This window comes from Phytophthora sojae (genome assembly GCF_000149755.1).
Source record: "Phytophthora sojae unplaced genomic scaffold PHYSOscaffold_3, whole genome shotgun sequence".
Classification (NCBI taxonomy): domain Eukaryota; phylum Oomycota; class Peronosporomycetes; order Peronosporales; family Peronosporaceae; genus Phytophthora; species Phytophthora sojae.
Window position 1 is genome coordinate 4,777,256 of NW_009258117.1, and position 16,078 is coordinate 4,793,333.

At 56.4% G+C, this 16,078-nt stretch overlaps 7 protein-coding genes across 7 annotated transcripts; 4 read left to right on the top strand and 3 right to left on the bottom strand.

The window, feature by feature from the left end:
* Positions 1 to 38: 38 nt before the first annotated feature.
* On the bottom strand, positions 39 to 1,010 carry PHYSODRAFT_488256 (hypothetical protein; the record flags this gene model as incomplete). The annotated part of the gene is made up of 2 exons (XM_009525193.1): positions 39 to 250; positions 302 to 1,010. Coding segments are annotated over 2 exons (921 nt in total), but the record flags the coding sequence as incomplete, so codon positions are not given.
* Positions 1,011 to 2,159: 1,149 nt separating this feature from the next.
* Positions 2,160 to 2,951, bottom strand: PHYSODRAFT_445970 (hypothetical protein; the record flags this gene model as incomplete). The annotated part of the gene is made up of 1 exon (XM_009525194.1): positions 2,160 to 2,951. A coding segment is annotated over one exon (792 nt), but the record flags the coding sequence as incomplete, so codon positions are not given.
* A 633-nt stretch (positions 2,952 to 3,584) lies between these two features.
* PHYSODRAFT_557103 (hypothetical protein) lies at positions 3,585 to 4,425 on the top strand (the record flags this gene model as incomplete). The annotated part of the gene is made up of 4 exons (XM_009525195.1): positions 3,585 to 3,868; positions 3,958 to 4,041; positions 4,122 to 4,300; positions 4,380 to 4,425. The coding sequence occupies 4 exons, from the start codon at positions 3,585 to 3,587 to the stop codon at positions 4,394 to 4,396; spliced, it is 564 nt and encodes a 187-aa protein (XP_009523490.1). The 3' UTR covers positions 4,397 to 4,425.
* Positions 4,426 to 5,236: 811 nt separating this feature from the next.
* PHYSODRAFT_345537 (hypothetical protein) lies at positions 5,237 to 7,091 on the top strand (the record flags this gene model as incomplete). Its single annotated transcript, XM_009525196.1, has 1 exon — positions 5,237 to 7,091. Exon 1 carries the CDS (start codon positions 5,283 to 5,285, stop codon positions 7,089 to 7,091), a length of 1,809 nt encoding a protein of 602 aa, XP_009523491.1. The 5' UTR covers positions 5,237 to 5,282.
* A 394-nt stretch (positions 7,092 to 7,485) lies between these two features.
* Positions 7,486 to 10,515, top strand: PHYSODRAFT_494746 (membrane alanine aminopeptidase; the record flags this gene model as incomplete). Its single annotated transcript, XM_009525197.1, has 1 exon — positions 7,486 to 10,515. One exon carries the CDS (start codon positions 7,486 to 7,488, stop codon positions 10,513 to 10,515), a length of 3,030 nt encoding a protein of 1,009 aa, XP_009523492.1.
* A 334-nt stretch (positions 10,516 to 10,849) lies between these two features.
* On the top strand, positions 10,850 to 11,314 carry PHYSODRAFT_490850 (hypothetical protein; the record flags this gene model as incomplete). The annotated part of the gene is made up of 1 exon (XM_009525198.1): positions 10,850 to 11,314. One exon carries the CDS (start codon positions 10,850 to 10,852, stop codon positions 11,312 to 11,314), a length of 465 nt encoding a protein of 154 aa, XP_009523493.1.
* A 1,677-nt stretch (positions 11,315 to 12,991) lies between these two features.
* Positions 12,992 to 15,935, bottom strand: PHYSODRAFT_493513 (hypothetical protein; the record flags this gene model as incomplete). Its single annotated transcript, XM_009525199.1, has 4 exons — positions 12,992 to 14,487; positions 14,548 to 15,260; positions 15,345 to 15,816; positions 15,902 to 15,935. The coding sequence occupies 4 exons, from the start codon at positions 15,933 to 15,935 to the stop codon at positions 12,992 to 12,994; spliced, it is 2,715 nt and encodes a 904-aa protein (XP_009523494.1).
* Between the last annotated feature and the right edge of the window lie 143 nt (positions 15,936 to 16,078).

Consider the following 16,078-nt stretch of genomic DNA (forward strand, 5'->3'; position numbering starts at 1 on the left):
ATCTTACTAGGACACGATCAAACGCAGTACTAGCTTAGTCAAGCCGACGTCGTGGTGGCTTGTTGAACCGGAGATTCCATGGCAGTCGCTCCGCCATCTTCTGGCCCAGCAGAGCAGCTCGTTGGGGCTGTTTCTGCCTTCGGAGCACTGTCGTCCGCATCGGTCGACCAAACCTCGCCCTCCTCTGAGGACGAATCATCGGAAACAATTGGAGACGTGACTGGCGCTGGTGCTGCAGCATCCTCCTCGACTGCTCCAGGCTGCGCATTGCTTTCGCTGCTTTCAGTTGTCGAAGCTTCACCCACCTCGCCCTCCTCGGCATTCTCTGTGAAATCCAGCGGTGGCTGCTCTGAAGCTGGGATGCAAGGAGGGGGAGAGAACCCCTGCTTCCTCTTCTCGGTCGGACTTACCACCTTGGTCAGCTTCGACGTGTCAAACATTGGTGACTCAGCCGCTCCATCTTCAGACGCTTCGCCCGAGAGCGAAGGAATGGCAGAGGGAACCGCAATTGGCTCGAGTGTAGGCCTAGCTGTTGACTGCACGGTAGGTGGCGCCGATCCAGGCTCTCCACCGCTGCTGCCCGTAGCATTGGTACTTTCTTGCGAAGCACGGGGAGGTAGCCTTACGCGAAGAATCGACCGCAAAGGCCCCGAGTGTGATTTCACAGCTGGGATCTCCGGAGCCTTCGTCGATCCGAGTGGGCGGAAGACACGTAACTTGGAGACTTCCACCTCCTTGTCGAACGGGCAGACCAGCGGGATTTCAGCGAACGAAATTTTGGACGGTTGCCAGTCGTCCTCTTCAACCTTGGTCGTCTTCACAACCTCAACTTCTTGGGTATTTTCGGTCAGTCGCTTGCTCACTTGATCCAGCACCACTGTCGAGCGCCGAGCTCGCCAATTGTGCGAAGTCCCCAATCTTCGCTTATTCTGGTTACCTGATACAAGGTTGCCGAAAATGTCTCGGTCGCGGCGAACACTGCTCGTGTCCCTACCGTTGCGAGAGTCTACATTGAACAAAATACAACACACATGTCAGTAGCAGTAAGCGACATAATAGGCGAGAGATTGAGCTTACTCATCAAGTTGAGCAGGTGGCTGGCCGAGTTGGACTGTTGCACGGTAGGACCAGTACCATTCGCTGTCTTTCCTTTGCTTGGCCGAGCATCCTGCTGGCGTGTGATGCTAGCTGGCTTCGAGGAAGCAGACCTTTCATCGCGTTTGTTGTCTTCACGGCGAGAACTTGCGGCACTTCGTCTAGGAGAGCTCGCTCCGCGCGAGTGTTTCTCTTTGTCACCTTCAGACTTACTGTTAACACGCTTGCTTGAGCTTTGGCCCTCAGGCTGGGCACCAACGTCCGATTTCAACTTCTGAATAACCCAGGTAGCAAGAGACGGTATCGTAGAATCCTGGAAGGAGCCACGTCTTTCAACGTTTCTCACTTTCTTCCCTATCTTGCTTTCCAGAATTGCTTCACGCGTCACACCTGGCATCACCGCAAGAGCCTGACCAAACACACCAGGGTCAGATGCTATAACAAGCACTATCACCAGCTTAAGCTGTTTACCTTAAGGATGAGAAGTACACCTGGCTCGGCTTCGGCCTGATCTTCCCATTTAGTAAGGAGATCAGCCAACGATACCAACCCATCCTTGCGCACAAACATCTCTAGTGCCTCTTTATCCTAAATACATGGAAAGGGAGGGTTAGCATTCAAGGCCATGCCAGCATCAGGACCACTTTCCTAAATGACTGCTTCCTTACCTTCAGCTGCGAGGATAGAATATCCAACTGCGTCTCCATCACGGCGTTGTTGATAGTGCTCACAATGATAAATAGCACCTTGCGTGCAATGTTGAACTCGACATTATCAACCGCTAGCATGTCTGTTTCACGAACGACTGGGCTCATCGGTGACATACCACCTGATGACGGTGAGCTGGCCGTGGGGCTCTGCTTGGATCGTCTTCTGGGTTTGACAGTCGAAGTTGAAGCGTTCAGGTCGAGGGTCTTAGGCCGCTTTGGAGATGCCGACGGAGCAGAAGATATGCCGTTCTTCTGTTCCTTAGCTGAGGTCGCCGTTTCCTCTTCTGCTCGCTTCCTTTTACCAGAACTCCCAGAACTCTCAACAGGACGCAAATCCACCGGAATACTGTTGAACACTTCCTTGTACGTGAGATCACAGCACTCCCCATCGAAGTACATGACACGAAACATTTTTGTGGCTGGAAAATAACTGGAGACAGCACCTTGGACAACATCAATTCTGCACCCTTCCTTGGTGACTGTTCTCTCCACAGGTTTACCGATGAGTTGGTTGATCTCCTCGGGAGTGCCATCGTCCTCATCGCCAGCCTCGTCATCGACTACTACTTCTTCTTCCTCTTCTTCCTCCTCCTCCACCTCTTCTTCCTCTTCTTCTTCGCTCTCCGCCTCCTCCTCCTCCTCAACCGTGTTGGCAGGGATGGCCACGCTAAGAGGTTCTGTCAACTCTAGATGAGAAGTAGAAGTTTCAGTGAAACTGCTGCTCCGTGCTAGTCCGGGGGCGTTGGCATTTAGGCTGAGCACTTTAGGCCTGCCCTTGCCTTTCGTTGAAGAAGCCGCCACTGCTACTGACGAGGATACAGTAATGACACTGTCGCTATTAGCCCTCTTCATCGCGGGCGATGAAGGGGACTTGCGTTCCTTTGGCGGCTTGGACGGCTTCGACAGCTTCAGCGTTTTGGGGGGCTTGGGAGCTCTTGGGGGCTTCTGCGGCTTCGGCACAAAGAGGAGATGGTTCTCCACGTCATCTTCCGTCATCTCCTCACTATCCCCATCATCGTAGGAGATGTGGTAAAAGTCGGTCAGCTCCGAGTGCTCATCCACTGTGCCCTGGAACGGCTGAGGATATCCGTTGAAGTATTTGGTTATACGCGTTCCCAGCGGGAAGCGCTGCGTGCGGTGGCTTCTTGCCTAGAGACAGCAACACAGGCAACAGCAACATCACAGTACATTAACACACAAGAACAGAGACGACAGCAGCACCTCATCACGTAGCGCCGCCCCCATCACGCCTACACGCCGATGCGCACAGGCAGAAGGAGGCGGCGAGACAGCAGCACCGACTAGTTGTTGGCTGCTACCGATACTGGCTTGTTTTCTTAGTACTATCTGCAGCTACCGACCATTTCTTGTTATTAAAGCCGACTTTTAACTGTGGCGGCGGCTTAGCCGGCGCTCTTACGCGTCCGCACTTGGCCCACAACGCGATCGTCGGCCTTGCGCAGCTGTCTACGCCTTGCACACGCGCGGGGGCTTTTGGCAGACGCTAACGGCGGCTGCAGGCGTCGAGCTCGCGGCGCCGAACTCGTTGCCACCAGGGCAGAGGCTTGAGAATCTCAAGTTGAGATTTTGCGGTGTGGTTTTGCAGGTCAGTTGCCAATATGCAACGGAGACCCGCAACTTGCAACCGTACATAGTCGGTGTATTGTTTATTTAACCCGAATTAGTAATTAAACAAATAGATACTTAAGTAAGTTCAAAATAAAGTATGGCCCTAACCAAATTTTCCCCTAAAACTTAGTTGTTCATTTTGAATCCACGATGGACGCTACGGGGAAAACGCTGAAGGCCGCGAGCAGCAGCTTGGGGGGCACCGCCGCCTCGGGCGCTAGCTCGCAGTCGCTCCAAAGCTCCCACAGCAGCAGCAACGTGCTGACCGCAGATGACGCGGCGGCTGGTACCAGTGCTGCAGCGGATGCGCCCGTGACGCTCTCGAGTCTGCAAGAAGCGATCAAGGCGCAGAAGGAGTGGGCCAAGCACATCGTCTTTGACGGGGACGGAACTGTTGTCACCAGCAACACGAAGCCGCTGGACGGGGAGGTCGCGTACGTTGCTGCTAGCGTAGAGTTTCCCTAGCTGCGTTTTCTGTAAACTTGGTGGGTATCGTAACATTGCGCTTTTGGTGATGTTGTAGCGGCTTCCTCAAGCTCTTCGACAAGCGTGACGACACCATGGCTTCGGGTATTGTGCTGCTAAATGAGCAGTACGATGTACACCGGTAAGTGGGGGGAAAGGTTTTCGTTAATATGTGAGTCTTTTGGTTGAAACTGATATATGTTGTTGTGTTTGCCGCTGCAGATTTCACCCACCGCTTGTGTATGGACGGCGTGGTGACCCTGCCCAAGAGGAAGGAGAAGGCATTGCCGTGTGCAAGGTTTCGCAGGGCAGCCGTACACTTTTCTGCCTTATCACCTACGTGTACCCGACGCTGTCAGCACGTGCTGTCCCTCAGCTCAAGGAGTTCTGCGAAACCAAACGTAAGAAGGTTCGCATTTCTGCGTTGCCTGGTGCATCGGTATTGATGATGGTGTTGTTGTACCTACTATTTTGCTTTAGTGGCCAAGCTCAGTTGATAGGGAAACCAACGCGTGTATTTCTCGCATGGAATCATGAATGTAGAAGCAGATGTTCCTGCATCTCTGAAATGAATGAGCGATTCTCACCGTGCAGTACAAATAGCGCCATCATGTCTGTAGTACACAGCCACATCAAGGGTCGCGCTGTATTTCACGAGTCCGAGCCACATGAGCTCAAGCCGCAAGCCTGAAAGCTTCCGTGTTACCTTAGTCTACAAGGCAAGAGTGATGTTCCTGTATACCGGTATTAGAGTTCAGCAGAAGGCAAGTGTCTGCAGACCAATGTTATCCTCAACCCGCACTAGCTACGGCAGCGGCACACACAACTCAAGGCAGCGTTGGAATCCTTTCGTCATTCTGCAACCGGTATCTAGTGCTACAGTAATTTATTCACAAAGAATGGTACATCATAGCCCTCACGCTTGAGTCAGGTAAATAAGGGGGCTTTAATTTTGCTGACCCAGCCTGAGGCCTCCTGCGGGGGGGGGTCATGAGCAGCACTTCCAAGCGCCGGATTTGGCATCCAATCTCGCCGAGATAATCGGCGTGTTGAAGCAGCACGCTCGATAGTCGTCCAATCACTTGCCTAACTAAGTACCCTTTCATCGTGTTGGCTCAACTATTTATGCTAAAGCAAATGTTGTACTGATTGGAATTATTTTGAGGATCGGCAGTTTGCCCAACTCGCGTCCCATTGGTCGCGAAACGGTGTAGAGGGCGCGTCACTGCCCGACGTCACTCGCCCATGGCAACAGCAATATGCACAGCAACCTGCTGGAAGCAAGCCAAGCGCTTTTAACGCTGTCCGCGTTGCAACGCTCATTTTACAATTTCCTCGGCAGCGAGCAAGTCCTTCTCCCCCGCCTCTAGCCCCGTCGTCGCCATGGCCGTCGCCAACCACACGCCCAAGAAGTCCGAGCTGGTGCTGGACGGCGAGTCGCTCTGCGCCGAAGACCTGGTCGCGCTGTCCAAGGGCTACACCAAGATCTCGCTGAGCGAGGAGGCCTGGAAGCGCGTGGCTTGCGGCCGTGAGGTCGTGGACAACATCCTCAAGGACAAGACGCGCGTGGCCTACGGTATCAACACGGGCTTCGGACTCTTCTCCAACGTCATCATCGGCCCCGAGAAGCTCACGGAGCTGCAGGAGAACCTCATCCGATCGCACTCGTCGGGCACGGGCGAACCGCTGTCGCCGCAGCAGACCCGCATGCTGCTCGCACTGCGCATCAACGTGCTGGCCAAGGGCCACTCAGGCATCCGTGTGCATACGCTGGAGCAGCTCGTGGACGCCTTCAACGCCGACTGCCTGTCGGTGGTGCCCAGCAAGGGCACGGTCGGCGCCTCGGGAGATCTGGCCCCGCTCGCTCACCTCGCGCTTGGGATGATGGGCGAAGGCCCCATGTGGGACAAGGTTGGCGAGGAGTTCGTCATCAGCGAGGCGTCCAAGGTGCTGGCCAAGAACAGCCTCAAGCCCGTGCAGCTCGGTGCCAAGGAAGGTCTGGCCATGATCAACGGCACGCAGCTCATCACGTCTGTCGGTGCTGAGGCGGTCGTCCGCGCTGAGAACGTCGCGAACTGCGCCGACATTGCGGTGGCGCTCACGCTGGAGGTTCTCTGCGGCACGGTGAACGCCTTCCACCCGCGCATCCACGCCGTTCGCCCGCACACCGGCCAGATGCTCGTGGCATCTCGCATCCGCACGCTGCTGCGTGCCGACAACCCGTCCGAGCTGTTCCGTAGCCACAACTACGAGGGCAAGGTGCAGGATGCCTACACCCTGCGCTGCGCCCCGCAGGTGCACGGAATCGTGCACGACACGATCAACTTCGTGCGCGGTGTCCTGGACGTCGAGATGAACAGCGCCACGGACAACCCGATGGTGTTCACGGGAAGCGCTGAGGTGACCACGGACTTGACGCCTACCATGCAGTCCAACCAGGTGGAGGTTGAGAGTGAGCAGCCCAAGGAGGAGGCGGAGATCACCGACCTGGACGACGCTAAGCAGGAGATCAAGCGCCTCAAGGCCCTGGTCGAGCAGAAGCAGAAGCCTGTGGAGCACCCGGCAGCTGGTATGAAGCGCACGTCGGACACCTTCTACCGCGGTGGCGGCGGCTTCGTCATTTCCGGCGGCAACTTCCACGGCGAGTACCCGGCCAAGGTGCTGGACTACCTGGCCATCGGCATCCACGAGATCGCCAGCGTCAGCGAGCGCCGCATTGAGCGCCTCGTGAACCCGACGCTCAGCAACCTGCCGGCGTTCCTGGTGCCCGAGGGCGGTCTCAACTCGGGCTTCATGATCGCCCACTGCACGGCGGCAGCTCTGGTGTCAGAGAACAAGGTGCTCACCCACCCGTCGTCGGTGGACTCGATCTCCACGAGCGGCGCCAAGGAGGACCACGTGTCCATGGGCGGCTACGCCGCTCGCAAGGCTCTCACCGTCGTGGAGCACGTGGAGACGGTCGTCGCCATTGAGATTCTGGCCGCGTGCCAGGCGCTTGACCTGCTGCGCCCACTGCGCACCACCGAGGCGCTGGAGGCCGTCCACGCGCTGGTGCGCACCCGCGTGCCCAAGTTCGACAAGGACCGCGTCATGAAGCCGGACATCGACGCCGTGCTGGAGCTCGTCCGCAGCGGAGCGATCTGCGACGCGGTCGCGCCGTTCCTGTCCAAGCTGCACGAGTCCGGGCTCTAACTCCGCCGACACAGCCGATAGAGAGTGAGTGAGCAGCAGTGTAGCACCATGTAGTCAATCGAAATATACACAACTTAGAACGTATCCAGTCATGCGCCGTCTTGCATTTTTATCGTTGCGTTGACTGTGAGCTTGTATTCGCCGAGCCCCGACGCGAGACGGCCTCGAGCTTCAACGAGCAGCGAGAGTGTGTCTTCCGGGCAAGCACTGCAACGTGATGCGAGGCGGCACGCCACAAAGCCACGATGGCTACATCCTCGGTACAGTGACCAAAAAGATCAAAAGATCAAAATCTTGTCGTCACTTCATTCGCGAATCGGCCCCCCGAGACGCAGAAGCAAAAGAAGAAGAAGACCCCAGGAGACCCCCCCCAAGCAAGCAACCTGCGTCCAGAATGGCGAGCGCCGCACCCGCCAAGAAGTACCGCTTCACGCGCCAGGACTTCCAGCCGCTGGCCACCAAGCCGCTGCACTTCGACATGGTCTTCGACATCACGGAGAGCAAGGTCAAGGTGACGCTGCAGACGACGCTCAAGCACGACGGCGCGCAGCCGCTCTCGGAGCTCAAGCTCAACTCGAAGGAGCTGGAGATCCTGTCCGTGGAGCGCTTCGACGCGTTCTCGCCGCTGGGCGACAAGAAGGACTTCGTGGCGCACGTGCAGAGCTTCGCGCAGCCCCGCGCGCTGCAGTTCGACGTGGACACGGACGACCACTTCCTCGTGGTCAAGTTCTCCAAGCCCGTGCAGTCCGGGGAGGAGTTCGTGATCCGCACCGTGTCGGCGGCCACCCCCACGGAGAACATCCTGGAGGGCCTGTACTTTGACTACACGCCCGAGGGCGCCCCCAAGACCATCATCACGCAGTGCCAGCAGCACGGCTTCCAGCGTATTGTGCCGTGCATCGACACGATGGACGCAAAGGCCTACTACACCACCACGATCGTGGCTGGGACGCGCTACACGAACATCATCACGAACGGAGACCTGGCACCCGGGTACCACACGGAGGCTGGGGTGCCTATCTTCCACCCTGCGTCCGAGGTGCTCGGCGAGGAGGACCCGTCCCGCCACGTGCTCAAGTACTACAACCACAAGGTCAACATGGCGCCGTACCTGTTCTTCCTGGGCGTGGGCACGTACGAGACGTTCCGTCGCACGCTGGAGTTCCCGGATGGCGACACGACGCTGCTGGAGATCCTCGCCTTCCCGGGCTACTTCGAGCCGGCGGACGCCAAGGCTGCGGTCAAGATGCTGCACGACTCCGTGCTGTGGGTGATGGTGAGTCTGGGACCGGAGGCTTGCGAGCACCACGACGAGCGCAAGCGCATCTACGAGCTGCTGGAAGAGCGCGAGGCCCTCAAGGCGAAGGAGGGCAAGCTGTGCCTCGGACCGAACGAGGAGTACGTGAAGACCCCACTGAGCGACTCTGATGCTGCACGACTCGCTGCTGTTCGCGCGGAGCTGAAGGAGCTGCTGAAGGTGTGGAAGAAGACCGGCTACAAGTACACCGGCGCTGTGTACCGCGAGATCGCGATGGAGAACTCGTACTACGGCGGCATGGAGAACGTCGGCAACACCACCATCGTGAGCTCGTGCTTGTGCCCTAGCTGCCGCATGGACGACAAGTCGTACGAGTACATGGAGCACGTGAAGGTCCACGAGTACTATCATAACATCAACGGCAGCCAGGTTACCGGCCAGTCTCCGTTCGAGATCTGGCTGAACGAGGCTGTAACGGTGCACATGGAGCGCAAGCGTGCTGCAGCCATTTTCGGCGAAGACTACAGCCGTCTGAGTGAAGTTCTGTACATGTTCACCCCGGCGATTGGGCCTCTTGCGCAGGACAAGTCGGCGACGTCTCTGTCTGTTGAGCCGCAGGGCTTCAACCAAACGCAGGAGCTTGTTTCCGTCGTGACGTACTCGAAGGCCCCTGAGTTTGTGCGCATGGTGGAGCTGCTTCTGGGTGAGGCAACCTTCCACAAGGCACTCGACAAGTACCACACCAAATATGCATTCGGCAATGCCACGACTATGGAGTGGATCAAGTGCATGGAGGAGTGCTCTGGTCTGAATCTGCAGAACCTGGCCAAGACGTGGTTGAACCGCCCCGGCCACCCTGAGGTGACGTACTCGACGGAGTACAATGCTGCTTCAAAGGAGTACATTGTGGAGATCTCGCAGAGTGGATTCGAGGACAAGCCCCAAGGCAACAATGGCCCTTGGGAGATCCCGATTGACTGGTCGCTTGTCAAGGATGGCAAGTCTCTGAAGCATGGTGTCTTCCTCGTGAAGACGAAGGACGCTAAGCTGGTGATCCCGGATGTGGCGGAGGAGCCAGACTTCCTGTCCTTCGCTCGCGGTTGGTCGTTCTTTGGCAAGTCGAAGCAGACGAACCCGTCCATTGCGCGGCTCACGAAGCAGGCGCTGTCTGACCCAGACGCTGTCAACAAGTACCAGGCCTACCGTGCTGTGGCGGATACGGAGAAGGCGAAGGTGATTGAGGGACTGCTGAAGGGCGACAAGCAGGTGGAGATTTCTCCCGAGTTCGTCGAGCTGCACGGCTCTATCCTGTTCTCGGACGAGCTGACCCCCTCTGCACGTGCGTTGACATTGGGTGAAACCAAGACCATCCCGAGCCGTGATGACCTGAGCCACCACTACGCGGAGGTTAAGGAGGCGACCAGGGCCTTGCTGCAGGCGGTGTGGGCCAAGTACTCGTCGAAGATCGAGGCGGCATACACCAAACTGTGCGAGGCTGCTCACCCTGGCCCTCACGTGGAGCAGTTCCAGGAGCGTGCCCTGAAGCGGCACCTTCTCCAGCTCATCGTGGCTGGTGGAAAGTCTCCTGTGCTCAGTACGACCCCCAAGGTTGCGCCCACCGTGGCACCGTCCAAGCTGGCGCTTGACTTGCTCAAGAAGTCTACTTTCGTGACGGACCAGGCGACGGGTTTCCGCCTTGTGTTGGAGGACGAAACTTTTGCGGACCGCGCGAAGGTGCAGGAAGAGATTTTCGAGGAGTGGCGCAAGATGCCCGACATGCTGACGAAGTACATCAGTATTGTGAGCAGTCTGGACTCGAAGGACGTGGGTAAGCAGGTTGTCAAGCTGCTGGCGAACCCGAGCTTCAACCCCGCGCAGTCTAGCCACGGACGTACGCTGTCGCGCTGCCTCTCGCAGATCCGCGACTTCTCGCTCGCCACGGATGAGGGCCTTGACGTCATGGTGGAGGCGTTCGTGAAGATCGGCAAGGTGAACCAAATGTCGGCGTACCCGCTACTGCAGTGCTTCGACCACCTGGACCGCTTCGACGACGCCACGAAGGCGAAGCTGTTTGCGACGCTGCAGCGCATGCAGGACGCGATCGACAAGAAGAAGGAGGAGTCGCTGTACAACCAGCTCAACATCATCCTGGAGAAGAAGCCGTAAGCCACATCGCAGTCGTTGGGCAGGTGCCAGACTATAGTTGCGATGCTCGTTGTTTGAAGAAGTATTCAGCTCGGTGAATTGAAAATGTATTTTCAGAGCATTGAATGGTATTGATACGTACGTTATCGCGGTTTGGTGCGTGCCTCTTCGTGTGCAATGCAAAATCTTGCGCATGGAGAAGCATGATCTAAAGCTGCTGCTTGCTTTGGTGCTGCATCACCTCGTCCTAGTGCTGCGTCAGTTCATCCAGCTCGTCCAGGTCTGCGTGCAGCTCGTTCAACGCTATGCAGATGTGATAGCGAGGTCTCCGCAGGTGCTGAAGTTCAGCGCATGGATGGATCGAGTCTCCAAACGGCCGTGGTTCCGAAAGACCCGCAACGCTGTGTGTCACTGCGCCGCGTTCATCGTCGGCTCTACCTACGAGGACGAACGAGTGGCGTTCACTGCTCCCAAACTCGTGAAGAACGACGCCTATCGCGACCGACTGCTTGTTCCCGAGATCGAAGACTTGGTCGCCTTGTGTGACGCGCTTCGGCTCGCGCTACCGCAACGAAAAGCGTACTTCCAGTGCTTCTTGCACGTTGACTTCATGCGACGCTCGAGCATTTCACGAGCTGAGCTCTTGCGATATTGCAATCTACGAGCCACACCGCTCACGAGTTTCTTGCTGCCGAATGCCGAGGAAGCGACGCATCGAGATACGGCACATAATCGTTGGGATATCATGCAGTTAATGGCAGTGTGCTTCTCCATTTGTACTGCAGACATTGTCGAGGTACGTGGTCGTTCGTTGGAATAAGCATGACAAGTTTGGGGAGTTGTGGTGTTGAGCTCGTGATTTTGTTGTCTTTGTGGAACCCGAAGCTTGTGCAGCTTGCAGTGGCGACAGCTGTCCGCCCACCGGAAGCTGCAGCGGACGAAAGTGACGACGAGAGCTCCATACAGGGACAGGATGGGAGCCAGGATGTGGTTGCGCAGGCCGACAACGAAATCGTGGACGATAAACAAGCGACTCGTGGAACTTATCCCGATATACGTCAGCAGATTGACCTGTGTCTCGCGTTTTTCGTGGGTGTTCCTGATCCGTTTGAACGCAGCTTGAAAGCCTTGTTGGTTGCTCTGTATGACAAAGAGCGTCTTGAAGACCCTAGCAAAGAGGGTAACTCGACGAGCCCACGCATAAGCTTTCGGAAGGTCCACGGGATTGCCTCAATATTTGACGTCGTGCGGTTATTCCCGGGTGAGTTGCAGCTACGTTCGCTCTGCTTCTCACGCTCCGTGCCATCACTGACAATCATAGTGCAGTACTCATATTTCCGTGCATCTGGATGCAGCGAGTGATTCGAACACGAATTCTTGGCGTTAAAACGTGGCAGTATCTGCAGCAGCGCCGCATGCAGCTCCAACCACTCCTCCCCGCTAATAGCCTTTTCCTATCCGTCGCTGACATCGTAGCAGCATCTCAAGTTCAGCTACAGCAGAAAATTAACCGGGAGGAAGGTATTCTGACACCTACCGGTGACCAGATCGATCTTGATAGAAGCACGCCATCAACCGCGCTGCTCGACAAGCTCAGCAACAGAAGTGATATCAGTGTAAGCTCAAAAGCTTCCACCCCGCGCAAGGTTGTCCCATGCACGTACGTTACCTTTTCTTCCAGGTAAACCATAAAAAAACAAACTAACGTTCTGTGCATGTGTCTGAAGTGGAAGTGAACCTGCAAAGTCCGACGCAGAGGCTTCATCGTATACCGTGGGAGAGCCGAACACTCTCAGATTAACTTTTGATCAGTGTTCAACCTTGGATGAAGCATGGCGGGTTTCCGCGAACCACGCACTTGCATCCGTTTACATCCAGTGTCTTCAGGAAGAGACTTCGGCGACAAGCGAGGAGCTCCAAGCAAGTTTTGAACGAATTGCCTCGCAGATTTTTGCAGGAGAGCTAAGTGGCGAGCGAGCTGAGAAGATTCGACAGCGACTCGTAAGGTTGTACGGTTATCGCTTTGCCCACTCGCTCCTGGCAAAAAGCAACGTGAGAGAGCTGAACCACGCGTCAAAAACGCCTCTGGAAGAGCATCATGCCAAGCAGCGCTACGCAAAGGCATGGCACGGCAGCGGCCTTGTCGAAGACAAGTTGATCTACTGGAAAGAGGTCGGTGACGTGTCGAATTCTTCTCGCTTGGATGATCAAAGGGTATTGACGTACGTTTGTGTTTATGTTGTACATGTAGTTCGAGGACCCAGTTGCCAAAAGGCCGTTCTACTACAACGTTCGGACGGGTGAATCGCGCTGGGAGAAACCTCCTAATTTTGTAGGGAAGAACAAGGCGAGACGAAGACGTAAGCCGAAAGCCCGGGAGCAACCAGGGTACCAACCGGAAAAATAAACTGTGCATATGTAGTAAAACGATAGGCATAACCTTAACCATGCTGGCAACGACCAAAACTGCACTCGGTTCTCGCTCTATTCATTACAATTACCGAGAAACCATCACTTCGTACCCTGCCAACAGAATCGCGCTAGACTCCTGCAGCAAGTCGTAAATCGGACTCAGTTCAGAGTTCGTTGATGCGCTCACGCGCTGAGAGTACGCATCAAGGCATTTGACCATTTCCTTCCAAGCCTGCTTTTCAGCTTGCAGGCTCAGGCGAGAATCCTTCAGACACGGGTACCCAAGAGGCAGCTCCTTCCACGATGGCGATAACCCTGACGCTTTGCCGCTCGAAGGCGGTGGGGTAGAGGACGGTGACGACGACTGGCCAATAGCCGCACGAGTATCCAGCCATTCAATATACTTGGAAGCCGTCCAATGTTTCATCTGGTGTGGCAATTGAAGCTCGGGTGGAGCACGGGAAGTGAGGTGGTGCCAGACGTTGCTCGGTCGGATCTTGTCAATTGTAGTATCCCGAAGAATCTCACTGTTGTCTAGGAAAATCATGTGCCGGAAAGCGCGAAGTTCTTCGTACGGTGCGCCGACATTGCGCAAGGGCACAATGTTCTCCAGTCGCAGTTCCAGTTGGGCCATGTCATTTGCTAGCCGCAGCTTCCCATTCTCTGTAAGCGGACGCACTAGTGATGCGTGCCGGATGAACACCGAGATGAGGCGCTCTACAAATTCTGCAAGGCACTTGGTGGCGAATGAAGCGATCGGGAGGCGACGCAAATGCTCCTCGAGAACGACTGCGAAAGCGTTGCTGAACTCTTGCATATACTTGGAACCGCTTGTGCCCTGAGACGAACGGAGGCCACCGGTACTCCGCGGTGCTCCCCCCGAGTTGGCCACTCTGGCTACACCACTCTGATCACCGAAAGATTCATCATGCATCTTCGCGAAAATACCCTCCAGTAGCACGGCAAGAGCCTGCAGGTAAAAGCCTAGCAAGGCATATTCCAGCTCAGTGATCATTTCACGGCACGGGGCTAGATTTCTCGAGCACAGCATTTTGGCTTCTTTGAGTGTAACCACACCATTGGTGATGGAGTCGGTAGCTGATGATACTGCGGATGCTGCTCCTGTTTGATTGCCAGTTGCTGATGTTTCAATTCGGTTGCCCACCTCTTCAAGTGCATCGTTCAGCATACTCAGCACATTCATGAGTCCAACATTGTGAGCCTGGGCAGGAGTCCGTCCAAACGACGGCAATGTTGCAGCGGCGGCCTTTCCTTGATGCATTATTCTCTTCACGTTAGTGCAGAACAAATTGACAGCCTTCCGCACCTGCTGAAGTGCACCATCGAGCAGCACCGGATCTTGGCCTGCCTGCTCCAACTCCGAAAAAATCGTGCGGGATAATGTTTGCATGTCACTACGACCAGGAGGCGAGGCGTGAAAGTTGGAGCTCTGAGGAAACATGAGCTGGATTGGGTTCGACATTCGGCGATATGCGCGGTCGATAAACGCATCGTACAATGGCGCCATGGAATCAAGTAGTTGTGTACGATCGGCCGCAGACACCGCAATTGGCACCAATTCTCGCTCTGCTGGGCCATTCTCAGTCTTTGAATTCGATGAATCCGCCAGAAACGCTACACCCGCACTCTGCTTTGTCGCGGCGTACAGTTCGTTCAAAACCCGTGTGGCTTGCTCCCGCATTCGAGGGTACTCGGCGATCAGCACAGATTTCACTGCCGTACTGTAGCCAAGTGTCGACGCGAACAGCTCCCTCACAATAGCACAGGTCACTTCCCAGAAAGTAGCGAAGAGGGACGGCTCGTCCGGCTCAAGTACCAGGTCCAGATACTTCTTTCCGGATGTCGGGTCCGCCATCTTTAACAGCACGCGTTGCAGATTCCACACTTGGAGCGCGTGAACACGAATGACATCGAAAACATCCTCAAGCGCCTTCCACAGATCAGACTTCTGCACGATATTACCAGACGAGGGTTCATTACTTGAGTCTAGCCCGCTGGAGGTGTTCCCACCCGAGCGTACAAGCTTGTCTTCGGAAATGGCAGCGGAGCACTTGCGCTCGACCTCCTGAATCACGTCATTAACCGACGCTTGCGCTGTCGTAGCCAAGTCTCCCAGGTAGAAAAGGATCTGCAGCGCGTCGCCCACGTCTGCCTGGCTCAAACTCTGGATGCCGGAACGCAATGTTGCCCGCACCTCCCGCTTCAAGTTAGCGCTAAGCTTACGCATAGCTGGCAGCTTTGTTCGCACAACACTTAGCTCCTCGAAGCTCTCGTCCTGCACCAGCACCTCCATCTCCCTGATTGCGAGAGCCACTGAGGCCATCTCGTTCTGCCTCGCGTCCCCCGCAAGTCCACTCCCATTTTCCGCCACGCCCCCCGTCGACGACGCGTCAGCATGATTCAAATCCGAGCTCAACACGCGATCTGACAGCTGCTGGAAGCGCAGCACGCGCCGCACAATGTCCCCGCACTGCTCCACGTTGCGGTAGCGCTGGATCGTGTCGCGCAAGTTCTCGTGCTGCTCGCGCACCAGCGCCTGCAGCGAGTGCACCAACTGCTTGAGCTGCCCTACGGAGCTCTGTACCGACGTCACGTGGCCCTGCAGCTCGTCCACGGACCCCACCTGGTCCAGCAGCGTGGCGTGGTGCTCGCCGATGTGCTCCGAGATGACGCGGTCAATGCGCTGCACGGCGCCGTCCAGCCGCTCCACGAACTGCTCCGACTGGCTGGGCTCGTCTGTGTCGTCTCCTGCTGCCGTGAAGCTGGTGGCGGAGCTGGCGCGGCGTCGAGACGCGCCGCTGACGTCGCGTGAGGCCGAGTCGCGCGCCACGACGGCGCTGGCGATGGCGCTCACGTTGCATTCCGGGCTCAGGAACACGCCCAGCTGCGCTGCATCGGCGTCAAAGTAGCACGGAGAAGGTGTTAGATGCGGGCAGCAGGCTTGCAGCGCAGAAGCTGCCACGCAAGTGCGTACCGTCGCTCTGGAGCTCGCGCACGATCGCCTCCATCTGCGTGTCGCTCGGCAGATACAATTATGCCGGGAGGGGGGATAGCATGCCTTGCAGGAGGTTTCTGGTGTGATCCACACTAAATGAGCTCCTGGCAGTTGAAGTTTTATCTTGGAGTTTGTATGCGCCGCTAGTAATCAGCG